Consider the following 14,597-nt stretch of genomic DNA (forward strand, 5'->3'; position numbering starts at 1 on the left):
CCGTCAGAGCGGAGGCTCCGCCCCACTCGGGCTTCTCAGGGCAAGCTAACAAGTGCGGGTTTGGCGAGTCCTTGCAGCGCTTGCGGCAGGCCCGGAGTGGGAGGTTGGCTGAGAAGCAACGGTCACGTGGTGTTAGGGACCGTCTCCCAATTCCGCGCGTGCACTGCCAGTATTTCCGGGGCTAGGGATCAGCTTGGGCTCCGAAACAAGCTTCCTGCCAGATCACCAATGAACTGGCTGCCTTATAAGATCCCACCAAAATAGAGACGCCTGAAAACAGGGCCCACAATAGGGAGTCTAGGATATTTATTTGATGATGAGCGCCTCCTGGATACACTGCATCAGCCCTGTGCTTACTGTTTTGGGTTATTGCAAAGACTCAAGGAAACTACAGCCAGAGCGCTTAGTGTACGCTCAGTATGTATTAGCTACTCATTTTTTTACAGACGTGGCTGACAGTTAATAGGCGGCACAACTGGAATTTGAACCCAGGACTGCCTGTCTTTAAAAGCTGTGTCTTTGTTTGCTGATACCCCAAAGGATTCAGAGTTTCACTCGGGTTCTCAACATACACTCCCTCAGTCTCATTTACTGAGCTTACCTTAAGAGCATGGGAACTAGAGCCTCACAGCCTGGAATCAAATGTCGGCTTCACTACTCAGCAGTCGTAGGACCCGGGAAAGTGACCAATTATTTCTATCTCTATTCCTCATCTGTAAAAGGAGGGTGGGGTTTATGCCTGGCTGAGGGGAGGGTTTAAAGAAGTAAGCCATCTGGAGTCTTTAGCCAACAGTCTGGCTGGCACTAAACTCGATAAATGATGAGTGTAATTCATCCTCGAAACTGCCCCAGGAGTAAACCCATCCTGTTTCCTATCTAACAAATAAAGTGACGTGCAGAGAAGTACAGACTCTTGCTCGAGGTCACACAGCTATGAAGCGTAGCATCCGGTATTTGAACCTGCGTCTCTTTGGCTCCAACACTACAGTCAGTGCTGAGAGAGGATCGCGCAACCGTTCAACCCCAGAGAAAACGTGATGAAAATTAATCTGTAAAACCCAAGCTTGGGAGGGGGGCGCCAGTGCGCGAGGGAATTTGCAGACGCTCCCTGCTGGTGGGGACCGCACGACCTGTCCTTCAGTCTGGGACCTTAAGCCGGTCCCGCAGCCGCAGACAGGAGCGCTAGTGGAAGCCGAGGCGGAAGCGTCATGTCTGAGCCGCCCCCGCGGGGGGCCGAGCGCGACCTTTTCCGGGACACGTGGGTGCGGTACTTGGGTGAGCACGGGGCAAGGGGCACGGCGACCCCCACACCACGTGGCTGGGAAGCAGGGGTTCCCAGACGCCGGTCAGGGACATGGCGAACGTGGGAGGGCTGTAGTTCTCATTCAGCCGGGGCAGAGACTGGGCTCAGAGAGGGTTCTGGACTGGCTCAAGATCACACAGCTTGGCCTGTCCAGCCCGGCCCTCACGGTCTCTGCTGGTCTGTCTCCCAGGTGGAAGCTGCAGCCCAAGTAGGTGGATGGGGATGAGTGGGCTGCCCCCTGTGGAATGACTGGACACTGGCTGTAGTCAGGGCACTTGAACTCTCATCTTGGATCAGTCGCTCTGACTAAGCTTGTTTCTTCCTCAGCAAAAAGGGATGAGCACAAGGTCTCTCTCATTGGGTGGTAGTTGTGAGGGTACAATGAGATAAGGTACAGAAAGGCCTGGCACTTAGCGAGTTCCCCGTCAGAGGGGCTGCCTTTAGTCTCTCTCACTGCCTGTCCCCCCAGCCAGCTCACATGCTTCTAGAACCCAGACTATTAAGGCAAGTAGGCTGTGAGAATGGAGACAGTACTCAGCTCTCCCATAAGGAAAGAGTCCAGGTGAGCATCATGGGTGTCATTTTACAGGTGGGGAAACACTCACAGGAGTAAAGTCACTTTGTCTAAGGTCATCCAGCTACTGCTTAGCAGGCTGAGATAAGAACCATCTCCCTCTAGTGCCCTCTTGTGGAACAACCCAACCGCTCAGGAATTAAATATTCCTCCACCACCAGGCTATGCCAATGAGGTAGGGGAGGCCTTCCGCTCCTTGGTGCCAACAGCTGTTGTGTGGCTGAGCTATGGTGTGTCCAGCTCCTATGTGCTGGCTGATGCCATTGACAAAGGCAAGAAGGCAAGAGATGTAAGTGTTAACCTGCCCCTCAACCCCCACCCCAGTCCACTCCCCTTGTGGTCAGTCTACAGCCTTGCATATGGTTAAGTCCCTTGTGGCACAGTCGAGTCCCCACAGCCTGGCCTGGTGCATTCCACACCACAGTCCTGCTTGCAGGATAGGCACCCCACCCCCAACCGTGCAGGTGACATGATCTATACTGAAGTCCTGTTTGTGCATGAGTCAACCTTCAGCCCAGAACCCAACACTAGTGCGGCTCTGTCCCCACCCACCTTCACTTCCCTCTCCCTGGTCCCTCCCATGCTCCTGTCTACAGAGTTTCCTGCTTCTGCCTCTGCTGGGTTATGTGTCTCTTGTACCTACCAGGTGCCAAGCCCTGAGGCAGGCCGCAGCACCAGGGTGACCGTGGCCGTGGTAGACACCTTTGTGTGGCAGGCTCTGGCCTCTGTGGCATCCCAGGCTTCACTATCAACCGTGTGTGTGCTGCCTCTCTCTACATCCTGGGCACTGCCACCCGCTGGCCTCTGGCTGTCCGCAAGTGGACCACTACTGCACTGGGGCTACTGGCCATCCCCATCATCATCCACCCCATCGACAGGTGGGTGCCCCTCCCTGCTTCAGAAAACTCTACAGGTGAGATAATCTTTGAGAAGTGTGGGGTGTACCCACTTTTCACAGAATAAAAACAGCAGAGGCAGGGCCAGCACTTGGGGCTCCTGAGGTAGAAAGGACAATCTATGTCCTTCTTATGATCTGGCAGGCACTTGGGCAGTAAGGTGGGAGGTGCCTTGAGAGTATGGGACTGAGGACAAGTAAATTCCCAGAAAGAAAATCCAGTGTTAGAAAACAACCATAGGTAGCCAGAAACAGTTGAGTCCTGGAGGGGATGGGTTTGAAGTTTTGGTGACAGAAGCCCAACTGAAACTGGGTTAAATAAAATAGGATTGATTGTCTCATGAAACTAAAAATTCAAAGTTGTATTTCTTTCAGATATGGCTGGATCCAAATACCCAACTGATGTTATTAGGGGTCTGGATCTCTCTGCTGCCCTTCTTCCTACCCTACTCTGTGTTGGCTTCAGTCACTTTCCCTCTGTGGGAGCAGAGATGGCTCCCAGTAGCTTCCAGCTTCCCTCCCACCAGCTTAGCAACCCCCACGGGAAGCTGTTTTTTGTTTTTTGTTTTTTTGGGTTTTTTTTTTTTGCTTTTTAGGGCCACACTTGTGGCATATGGAAGTTCCCAGGCTAGGGGTTGAATTGGAGCTACAGCTGCTGGTCTGTAGCCACAGCCACAGCCACAGCAACAGCAACACCAGATACTTAACCCACTGAGCCAGGCCAGGGATAGAACCTGCAACCTCATGGTTCCTAGTCGGATTCATTTCCACTGCGCCATAATGAGAACTCCCCCATGGGCAGCTTCTTAATAGTGACAGCAAAAATCCCGAAGAAGGTTGTCATTGGCCTCGCTGGGACTGGGTGCCCACTCCTGAGCCAGTTTCCCTTTTCTGATTGGCCAGGCTTGGATCATGTGCCTGCTCTTAGAACTAGAGATGGGGCCAATCCAGCCAAACCAACAGAGAGTGGGAGGAGGCATCTTTTCCCATGGGAACCTAGCTGACCCTGAGGTTCTTGTGAGTCTTTTACTCTCTGTCTGTTTTCCCAGTTGAACAAAGAGGAGGGTGATGGCTGCCACCTGGATGGCACTTGTGTCCTGAGTCCAGGAGTCCCTTCCTCAGCCCTGACCTCCCGCCTCCATTCCCCAGTTAGCATCCCTTGGTCACCTACTCAGGACTCTCCATTGCCCCACAGGTCAGTGGACTTCCTCCTGGACTCCAGCCTCCGCAAGCTCTACCCCTCAGTGGAGAAGCCCAGCTCCTCCTGACTCCACCCTGGTACCTGGCCTGTGGGTTTGCCTATTCCCTGTTCCACCTCCTTCTTCCTGCCAGGGGAAGTGGACACCTAGTTGCCTAGGGTCCGAGGCCCTGACACCTGAGTAGGTTTAAGTTGAACGGAAACTGAGAGATAATGACCTCAGAGCAGAAGCTGCAACGACTCATAGACAGGACCTGAACCCCATCTGCTTCCATGGAATCTGTGATACTGAGCCATAATGGATGCCGGGTGGCCCCAGCCCTATCTTTTGACAGGAAAGTAACATCCTCCCATGGAGGGTAGGGAAACTGAGGTGCAGACAAGGCAAGGAATATGGCCAAGATCACCCAAGCTGGGACCCAGGCCTCCCAATGGCTCAGCTGGGCCAGTGCATGGCAGTGCGGCTGACAGAAACACAGGAGTGCAGAAGCGGGGACCCTGAGAAGTGATTCGCTGTCTGCCCCTCCTGGTGCAGGGGCTGTCAGGGCTTGGCTGGCAATAAATCCTCAAGAAGCTGAGTTTTCTCCTTTTCTACTGGGGATGAGCAAGTGTGGTGATGGGGAGCAGGGCTGGGGGCCCTCAGAGTGGAGGCTGATGTCTCTGGCCACACATCACTCACACTGGCCAGCACTGGGCTGTCTGCAGATGCCTGGGATTCTGCCTTGGTGCTGCCAGCCTCCTTTGGGGAGGCACTGCCCTCTTTCTGCAAGTCTCCCCAAATACTCACACCACTGGGAGGGGAGCCTGTTGGGCAGATAAAACCTGAGCCTGACTCCAGCCTGCTTCTCCCTTAGTTCACCCCTACAAGGTTGCCTCTGACCTCCTCTGGGCTCCCTCCATCATTGTGCTAATGGCCTGAGCCTATTATCCTGTAGGCTCCAGCCCCAACTCCCCTGGTCCCTGTGCACATCAGCTGTGTGGCTTTGAGCATCTTGGTGAAGTAGGGGTAATGACGGAGATTCCCACATTGGCTTGTGAGGGCTGAAGTGAGAGGTCCAAAGCACCCAGCACAGAATGGGTAGTTGCGCCTCCCTGGCAGCCTAGTCTTGCTTCTACACTGAACCCTCCAGGGTAGGGTTGCTGATTATATCAGATAACATGATGCACAATTAAATTTACTTGATTTAAAGGACAAAGAGTACTTTAGTATAAGTAATGTCCCTAATTTCATGGAAAATATGTACACTGAAAATTTCTTCATTGCTTATCTGAAATTCACATTTAACTGAGCATCCTGTATTTTATCTGCAACTCTGCTCTGGGGCAGGGGTATGGGCATCATGAAGCTGGAATGCCTCCCCTAAACACTCTAGCCCTGTAGAGGTAGGAAGCTCTCAAGCCTGCCTTTTTCTTGGGCAGGTGACGAGGGACAGTTCTTAGTGACTGGGTTAACTCGATGCTCTCATTTGATGGGTGGGGAAACAGGTGCAGAGAGGTCCATGAGACTGGAGGTGTCAGACGCTGGGGTAAAAGCATACTGCTTTCCTGGGGTCTGAGAGGATGAGGCACACCCCTGCTGGCACTAGGTAGGGGGAAGTGACTTCACACACCAGGCCTGGTGGCCTTTGCCCTGGAGCATATGGGGGGTTGGATCCCCAAGCAGCCAGCTTCACACAATGCTCAGCACCACCACAAGGAGGCAGCACCTCCCAATGCACCCGCCTTGGCTGGTTCAAATCACCTCCAGGGTTATTGAGAGCATCTTAACTGAACTGCTCCTAGTGTACCAGGTTCTATGCTAAGTGCTTCCTCTGATGTGGCTCATTTACCTTTTAACCCTTTACAACCACATTGTGGTTGAGTCACTCCAACCTCCCCTGTCACCCCAAGTCCAGTGCTTCCTTGCCTACTGCCTTCCAGTTTACATGGCTGTTTACAGAGGCAGAGGCAGAGCTGACTCATAGGCTGTGTGACCCTGGACAAATTACCTAACCTCTCTGAGCCTTGGTTTCCTCACTGTACAATTTTCTGTAATGACTCTAAAGCTGCTATAAGGATTACAGGAAAAATATATGGCTTGCAAAGCAGTTGGCCAGAGTGGGGTTCACAGAGTTATTTAATCACTATTATGATTGCGGCAAGAGACATACTTCAAGAGCAGATAATTGGTAATTGTACCATCAGATGACTAACCTAGAGAGAAAGTATGCCAATTACATGGTTCAGGGATTCTGAACCTAAGAATTTATTCAGAGGAAATAATTGGATGATAATCCAAAGATGTGCCTCTGAGAGTGATCGTTATGGTTTTATTTTTATGAACTAAAATCTTGGGCACTCTTCCAAGACCCAGTGCCTAAAGGAGCAAGCTTCTGAACTGATCCTGCTGGCGGTGGCTGAATCTTCCCAAGTCCCTCCTCTGTTCTGATAACCTCCCATGACTCCTGACAGCCCCCAGGATCCAGTCCAAACATCTCAGCCTGTCATTCAGAGACTCCAGGCCTTGACAGTCTCCTTTCACCGTGTAGTATCCTGCACCTGTTCTTTTCTCCCCTAACTCCTCGCCCTGCACAGGCAGCCTCTGTCCTTTTGCTCAGGCCATGCCACCTGTCAGGAATACCCTCCCCATCCCCATTTCCCTCTGTCCTCAGCCTTCAAGGTCCACCTCTAATGGTATCTGCTCCGTGAATCCTCCCCAACTTCTTCCCCCAGACAGAATCATCTTGATGCTCCTCCCTCCCCTTGGACAAGAGTCATCAAATGATACCCACAGAGAACACGGATCTTACTATGTGCCAGGCACTGTGCTAAGCATCAAAACTCCCGTAATGGCCTGTGTGGGAGGTGCCATCATTCTCCTCTTACAGATGAGACTGCTCAGTCCACTGTGTGGTGAGCCTCCCCTCAGCATTAACTCTTACAAGCCTTATTAAATCCCATGTGAGTGAGGCGGGTTTCAGAGCCTTTCTAAAATCAGAAGGCATTGCAGGCAGGTGGGCACAGCTGGGGAATGTGGAAGAGCTCAGCCTGGCCCAGCTCAGCAGTGCCCTACGCTCATCTGTGGGCTCCAGGTAAGGCTTGTTCCTTCCTCAGCCTCCTCTGGGGCAATTTAAGGAGGTTTGTGGTGGGTAAGCAACGCTTCTTCTCATTATGGCTGCCAGCAGGGGGCTTCTGCAGTCTGTTCTGGTTTTGCTTCTCGGTAAAGTCTGGGCAACAGGTCTCCCTTGTGAGCTGGTGTGGTGGGTGGAGGCCCTGCTTCTGCCCTCCCCACCCCTGAACTGAGCCTCCCTCTGCCAGCTGTGCATCTGGTGAGCCCCCAGATAACTGGATAATGTATCCCACCGCACCTGGCCTGGGCTACCAAAGGAGTTGGACTTGGCATCCTGGGGATACTGGGAGAAGGGGACTCCTTCTTGATGCCCTCCAACACTCAGCCCCTCCCACCATGCCCCCTTCCCCTAAAGTCCCTTGCTGCCTCCCCGACTGACATCCTAGCACACCAGAGTCCTGCATCACCTCTTTCTCTTCCCTGACCTTCACCCTGCGTCTGGGGAGCTTTCAGCTTTGTCCCAGGCTGAGCAGAAACTTCCTAGAAACCAGGGCGGAGTCGTAAGGTTTGATTCCCCAGCCACGCTAAACTCAGAGGCCCCCACCCTACCCCACCCCTGGCCTCTAGAACTGAGCCTGGCATGCAATAGGTGCTCAACAAAACAAACACTGACAACTGCCTTAAGTTCTTAAAGAAAATTCCTCCAAATCCTTTATATTCCTTGGTTTGCCCTAGGCCTCTGGGTCAAGATAATCCTTAGAGGCAGCATGGCAAGGTGGTCAGGAGCCCAAATGGTAAAAACCATTAGCTGGAGACTGTGGGGAATGAGTCTGTTTATACACAGGCCAGCTGCTCATACCGACACAAAGCAGGTACTTGTAGGGACGGGGTAAAGGTAAACTCAGCTTTAAGTTTAATACCTTTTGGTATCATCTGAATCTTGCCATATAACAACCCCAATCTTTAAATAGTCCTGGAAGAGCCATTAGTTAGGAGTTTCAATCTAAGTTCTGTAGCTGATAGCTGCAAGTAACCATGGCAGATGGTAAGATCTTCCAGCCTCAATTTCCACGTCTGTAAAGTAGGGGCAGTTGTGTGGTTCGCATGGGTATATGGAGGAGCCCCTAGTGGCAGCTATGAGGATGCTCAGTGCTGGTTAAGCTTGTTTGAGCAGCATCTCTTTGTTCCTTCCACTCCTAGCCCCTCTAGGGGAAACTGCCCAGGGCCTGCCCTCCAGTCTGGCTGTGGGGAACTACTAGACCCCCTTCACCTGTGGCACCTTTTCCTTGGCAGGCCCCCAGCCCAGGCTGCTCCTTGGGCAGCAGACAGACAGCTTGGCTGCAGCTGGCCTGTCGTGGACCCTGCCTGGACCCCTCCAAGGAGGTCTCAGCCCTCAGGCCAGGTAGTCCTCCAGGTGTTGTGTGGTGAGTCCTGGTCTGGACTCATGTATGAAGGGAATGGGGAGTGAACCCCTGAGGGCTGCCCACAGAGGGCAGAATGTGGGCCTTGTGTACCACCCTGCACCTGGCCTCGGTCTTCTGTCCCTGGTGGGACAGGGAAGCACCCATTTGGTAGATAAGGCAGGGTAAGGACTGAAGTTCAGCTGCCTCTCTGAGCCTCTGTTATCCTCTCTGAAAAATGGGCATAACACTTCTAGGACCATCCAGGAAGGAATGGAACAATGGCTGTGATCTACCAGGCATGCAGTAGATGCTTGTTACAAGGTGGCCATGACTACATACCAGGAAGGTCTCTCTTCCCTCAGTGGCCTTGCTACCTCCCTATGTAGAAGACTTGTGGCTGATCCTAGAAGCTCGCCTCCAGCCAGTGCTAAACCGGGCCATGAAGCTCTACGTGGACCAGTGTGTGGGCTCCCAGAGCCGGTACCTGAACCACTCCCAGAGGATATACACCTTTGTTTTCAACCAGGGGTCTGTGGGCTGTGGGAGGTGGGTAGGAGATAGGGGCAGAGAGCTCAGCTCTAGTCTGGAGTCTCGCTTAGCTGGGCTGCTGGTGTAATCACCTGTAGACATCTGTCTTTTGCACTTGGTCATTGGTAACCAACTTTTTTTGTGCTTGGTCTGAACTTGCCAGGGTCTGAAGCTGCCTACCTGGGCTGAGTAGCTTGGCAGAGGATGGGCTGTTCTTCCCAGCCAAGGAGCAGGCTTGCTGCAGGGCCTCTGAGTCCTTCACTCGCGGCCGACTTTGTAATTCTGCCCTTTGCTCAGGCTAAACACATACGTCCCCAGATTCTAGTAATGGGGTAGACATCCTTTAACATGGTTTTAAGGAGAAAGAAGGTCCTGCAATGTGAGCCTCTCTGTGGCTTCCCAGGAAACTTATTTTGGCCAGTCTCTGAGGTGATGGTCCCTCTAGCCCCTTTGTCTGTCCCCCAGGTGCCTCTTCATAGGCCCTAGTTCTGGCCCTTGGTCCCAGCAGAATAATGAGATGTTGCAGTTCAGCGTGGAGGTCTTCATGCTCAACAGTGATATGGAAGAGGATGAGGTGAGGGCCATGCCCCAGGTGCAGCTGGAGATCAGGGAATTCTCTTCCTGTTACCTGATTCCCCTACCAGGGCTATTTTGGGCAGAGTTGGGGGTCAGCCCAGGAAAAAGGTGCTGGATCCCCAGTAAGTCTTCCGGATTTAGCAAATAAAAATTTTTTCTTTGTCTTTTTAGGGCTGCACCTGCAGCATATGGAGGTTCCCAGGCTAGGGATCTAATGGGGGCTGTAGCTGCTGGCCTACTCCACAGCCACAGCAACGCCAGATCCGAGCCGCATCTGCGACCTACACCGCAACTCACAGCAATGCCAGATCCTTAACCCACTGAGTGAGGTCAGGGATCAAACCAGCATCCTCACGGATCCTAGTCGGGTTCATTAACCACTGAGCATGATGGGAACTCCTAGCAAATAAACATTTAGGCATTCCAGTTAAACATGAATTTCAGATAAACAATGATTTTTTTCTTTTTTTCTTTTTTTTTTTAGGTCCGCACCCGCAGCATATGGAGGTTCCCAGGCTAGGGGTCGAATTGCAGCTATAGCCGCTGGCCTATGCCACAACCACAACAACACAGGATCTGAGTGTGTCTGTGACCTACACCACAGCTTGCAGCAATGCTGGCTCCCTAACCCACAAGCAAGGCCAGGGATAGAACCTGCATCCTCATGGATACTAGTCAGATTCTTTTCCGCTGAGCCATGACAGGGACTCCAACAATTAATTTTTTAGTTTAAATAAGTCCCAAATATTACATGGGATATATATGTGCTAAATTTTTAAAAAGTTAACTGAGTAGCCCGTATTATCTGGCAACCCTCACCCCTGAGAATGGCAGTGGGATAGGCATTGAGAGCTGGGACTCAGAACCCAAGGCTATGTAGAACTCCACTATCACGTCAAGTTGTAACTTAACCAGCACCCCACGGCAGAAACTAGCCAAGGGTTCCAAACTGCCCTTGTTCTAAACCAGGGTTACTGCGAGGAAATTAGAAAAATTGGGAGAATTTTCTCTCCCTATTATGGGCCGGGGCTGTGACAGTCACAGGCTGGCCTGGCTTCTCCCTGCAGTGCCCAGCTGGATAAACGAGGCATAAGGTAGTTCAACACAGGCAGTTGTGTTGGGGACCATGGGAGCCCAGGAGGAGATCCTTCTGTGTATATATCATCTGCTGGACAAGCTTCTGGGCTTGGAGGAGACCCTTTGAACCTGGCTGTAAATCCTGTTTTTACACCACCATCTCATACAGGTGAGTGCTCCCTTTTCCAAGCTGTGGGACGGCAGGGAAGCGCCTTCCTCATTTAGCTTTTCTGAAATGGAAATGTGAGCCACCCAAATGTGCAGGCCCTAGGTTCTGGAAGCTGGGTATTTAGGAGAGATGAAAGGCCTCAGCTAGATCTGAACCCAGATGCTTCACTCACATCATGAGAAATCCATATCCTGGAAATGGAGGTGGACTTTTCTTGGTACAGACAGACCAGGGAAAGGAAGGTTCAGAGAGGCCAAGTGACTGTCCACCATCACACAGCTAATATGGCCACACTGGTATTGGGATCTGGGGAAGGACCTCTCTCCTGGGCAGGCTGTGGCCCCTCTACTCTCCTGACTGTGCACATCTTTCTGTCTGCACTATTGGCAGCTGGCAGCTGATAAACGGGAAAGCTCAGTGTGTAACTGCTGTGACTTTTGGTTATCCTCACCCAAAGAAAGGATATCACCATGCTAAAGGGGGAGCAGGACCAAGTTGGGGGGATTTGGGCTTGTGTGGCAGATGGATATCACTGAATCTGTTGTGGGTGTGGCTCTGGGCTTGGGGGTAGACAAGATGCTGAGCTGGGGGAGGGGAAGGCCCTGAGGAGATCATGGCTTGGGAGGGGTCACCCATGGGCTGGCCTGTGACCTGTACTGCCGCTCTGTCCCATGGGTGCTTTGAGGAAAAAGCTCGCCTGTGACAGTGCACTAATAGCCCCCCTTTTACCAAGCAGGTATAACAAGCAAATATATAACCATCAGAAAATCCGGATACTTCCTAAACTTCCTACAGCTCAAATTATTGGGGTTTTTTTTTGTTTTGTTTTGTTTGTCTTTTTAGGGCCAAACCCGAGGCACATGGAGGTTCCCAGGCTAGGGGTCCAATTGGAGCTGTTGCTGCTGGCCTACACCACAGCCACGGCAATGCCAGATCTAAGCCATTATCTGCGACCTACAACACAGCTCCCGGTAACACTGCATCCTTAACCCACTGAGCGAGACCAGGGATTAAACCCGCAATCTCATGGTTCCTAGTCAAATTCATTTCCACTGCACCATGACGGGAACTCCCCTTGCTCAAATCACTGTTAAGCAACATCTCAGTGAGCTATATTTGGGTGGCTTTGTTATATATGTACTTTAATATAATGGTCTAGTTTCTGTATACTCTATAACATGCTTCAATAATACACTACAGGATGTTCTGCTGGTCTGATACCTCTTTTATATTTGTGATGGTATGATGATCCATGGAATGGAGGGAGGTACTGTAACTGAACCAGTACTGTGTGAACAGACATTTGTGTTCTTCAGTTATTTTCTCTTTCTTCAGTTATTTTCTCTTAGAGTTATTTTCACCTACTATGATAGGTGACCCCCTCACTGCCCCCAGCCCCCATTTAGTGGAGTGATTAAGTTATACATATACACACATCAATTCTTTCAGATTCTTTCCCCACGTAGATTATCACAGACTATTGGGTAGTTTTCTGTGCTATACAGCAAGTCCCCGCTGGCCAATCATTCCATATACCTCAGTGTGTATATGCCAGTTCCAAACCCCCAGTCCATACCTCCTACCCCCTACCTGTCCCCTTTGGTAACTGTAAGTTTTTCAAAGTCTGTGAATCTGTTTCTGTTCTTCAAATAAGTTCATTTGTATCCTTTTTTTAGATTCCACATGTCAGTGATTTGATGTTTGTCTTTCACTGTCTGACTTTCCTTAGTATGATAATTTCTAGGTCCATCTATGTTACTGTAAATGGCATTATTTCATTCTTTTCTATGGCTGAGTAATATTCCATTGTATATATATGTACCACATCTTCTGTATCCACTTCTCTGTTGATGGACATTTAGGTTGTTTCCATGTCTTGGCTATTATAAATAGTGCAGCAATGAACACTGGGGTGCATGTATCTTTTCAAATTATGGTTTTCTCCAGATAGATACCCAGCTGTGGGATTTCTGGATCATATGGTAGTTCTCTTTTTGGTTTTTCTGAGCAACATCCATACTGTTTCCCACAGTGCTTGCACCAATTTTCATTCCCACCAACAGTGTAATAAGAGAGTTGCCTTTTCTCTGCACCCTCTCCAGCATTTATTGTTTATAGACTTTTTGATGATGGCCATTCTGACTGGTGTAAGGTGGTACCACACAGTAGTCTTCTTTGGAGAAATGTTTGGATCTCCTGCCCATTTTTGATTGGGTTGTCTTTTGGATATTGAGCTGCTGGTGTTTGTATATTTAATCCTTTGTTGGTTGCTTTGTCTGAAAGTATTTTCTCCCATTCTGTGGGCTGTCTTTTATTTTGTTTATGGTTAGTAAGTCAGCTCTGAGCCCCACCAAGGAGAGCTGGGAAGCAGGGGGCCCTTCAGAACACAACTGAATCACCTTTTGTATACATACAATAAAGTTTTCTCTAGCACTCTGGTCTTGCTTTTGCTCCTCTGTCGCTTGTGTGTGTTGATACCATGTGTTGGGGGACAAACCTGACCTTACTGGTGTGATGTGAAAGCGGAGTCTCTGCAGAGGCTGCTACAGTGCTGGGTTCCTGGGGAAGAAAGTGGATCTGGTGCCTAATTAGCACCAGCACAGAAGGTTTCCCTGGCCTGGGGTCTGCAGGGTAAGTGGCCCAGACTTTCAGCCTCAACTGCCAAATGTGACCCCTCTCTTAACGAAAACAGCCTGCCGATACCATCTGTGCCTCCCAAGGGCAGCTGGGGCCTTTCCTTCTCCATCTCTTCCTGGGATTTCTGGAAACTGGGATTTAACTTCCCTTCTTATAGAGTGGGGAGGCTACAGGTCCTGTTCTTCCTGCCCTATGGAGTTTGCTGACCACTGCTGGAATTGGGTGGGGTCCTTTTCCTTCCTCATATCACCTCCTGGATGCTCAGAACTTGAGCAAAGCGTCTGGCCCCAGGGTGAGACTGGAGGCCTGGAGGCCAGGAGCCGCAGAGCTGCTTCCCACTGACTGTGTGTGTGGAGGGGAGAGGGTTTGCCTGTTTGGGCATCAGCAGATACCGAAGGGCACATTTTGGTTCTCAGCTTTAGCCCTAGCCTAGGCTCTTGGTACCCATCCCCTCGCCCATTCCCACCTCATGTAGCAAGTCCCCTCTCTGCTCAAAATGGGGGCTGTGAGCTGCAGTAGGAGTTTGGACAAGTGCAGATAATCCAACAACACTGTTTATGGCAGCCTCAGCCCCAAGGATGCAAAAGTTCCACTCCTCATCCTCTGTCCCTGCTGCAGCAGGGCAGAGGGGCCTTTCCCTCAGGAGACAAGGGTGAGACACTCCACACCGTCTTCCATGCTACCCCCCCAGTGCTGAGCCATCCTCCCCATTACATCCTTGCCCCGACTGCGGGTACTGCCACCATCTTCCAAGAGTGTGAGCCCATCTTCTCTGCCTCTCCATTTCTCCCTCTCCTTTCACCCCTTATTTGTAGGATGGCCAGATAAAATACAGAATGCCCAGTTAAATTTAATTTCGGATTAACAATGAATACATTTTAAGTCTGTCCCAAGTATTGATTTTTTTCCTTCTAAATCTGACAACACTTTCTTCTTTTCCTCCTTCCATTCTGCACCCACTCTACCTCCCTGCTCCTTCAGCCCCCAGCTCAGAGTCGGCAGTCTTGTTCTGTTCTGGCAAGTTGCTGCAGTAACGTGAATTAGTGGTGGGGGGAGTGTGGCTTTAGCTCCATTCCTATTTCTGCCACCCATGGACTGAAGGGAAGAAAGCTAGTGCCTTTTGGCAGTTGCTTCTCATCTATAATATGTGTCCATATTTGCAGATGGAAAGTACTAGCTGCTCCTGAA

General features: G+C 50.8%; 1 protein-coding gene across 1 annotated transcript; it reads left to right on the forward strand.

Moving 5' to 3' along the window:
* On the forward strand, positions 1,011-4,548 carry MTFP1 (mitochondrial fission process 1). The gene is given in 5 exon segments (XM_001929262.7): positions 1,011-1,275; positions 2,039-2,166; positions 2,524-2,605; positions 2,608-2,755; positions 3,968-4,548. Coding segments are annotated over 5 exon segments (498 nt in total). The 5' UTR covers positions 1,011-1,208; the 3' UTR covers positions 4,041-4,548.

This window comes from Sus scrofa, chromosome 14, assembly GCF_000003025.6.
Source record: "Sus scrofa isolate TJ Tabasco breed Duroc chromosome 14, Sscrofa11.1, whole genome shotgun sequence".
In the NCBI taxonomy this organism is placed as follows: Eukaryota; Metazoa; Chordata; class Mammalia; order Artiodactyla; family Suidae; genus Sus; species Sus scrofa.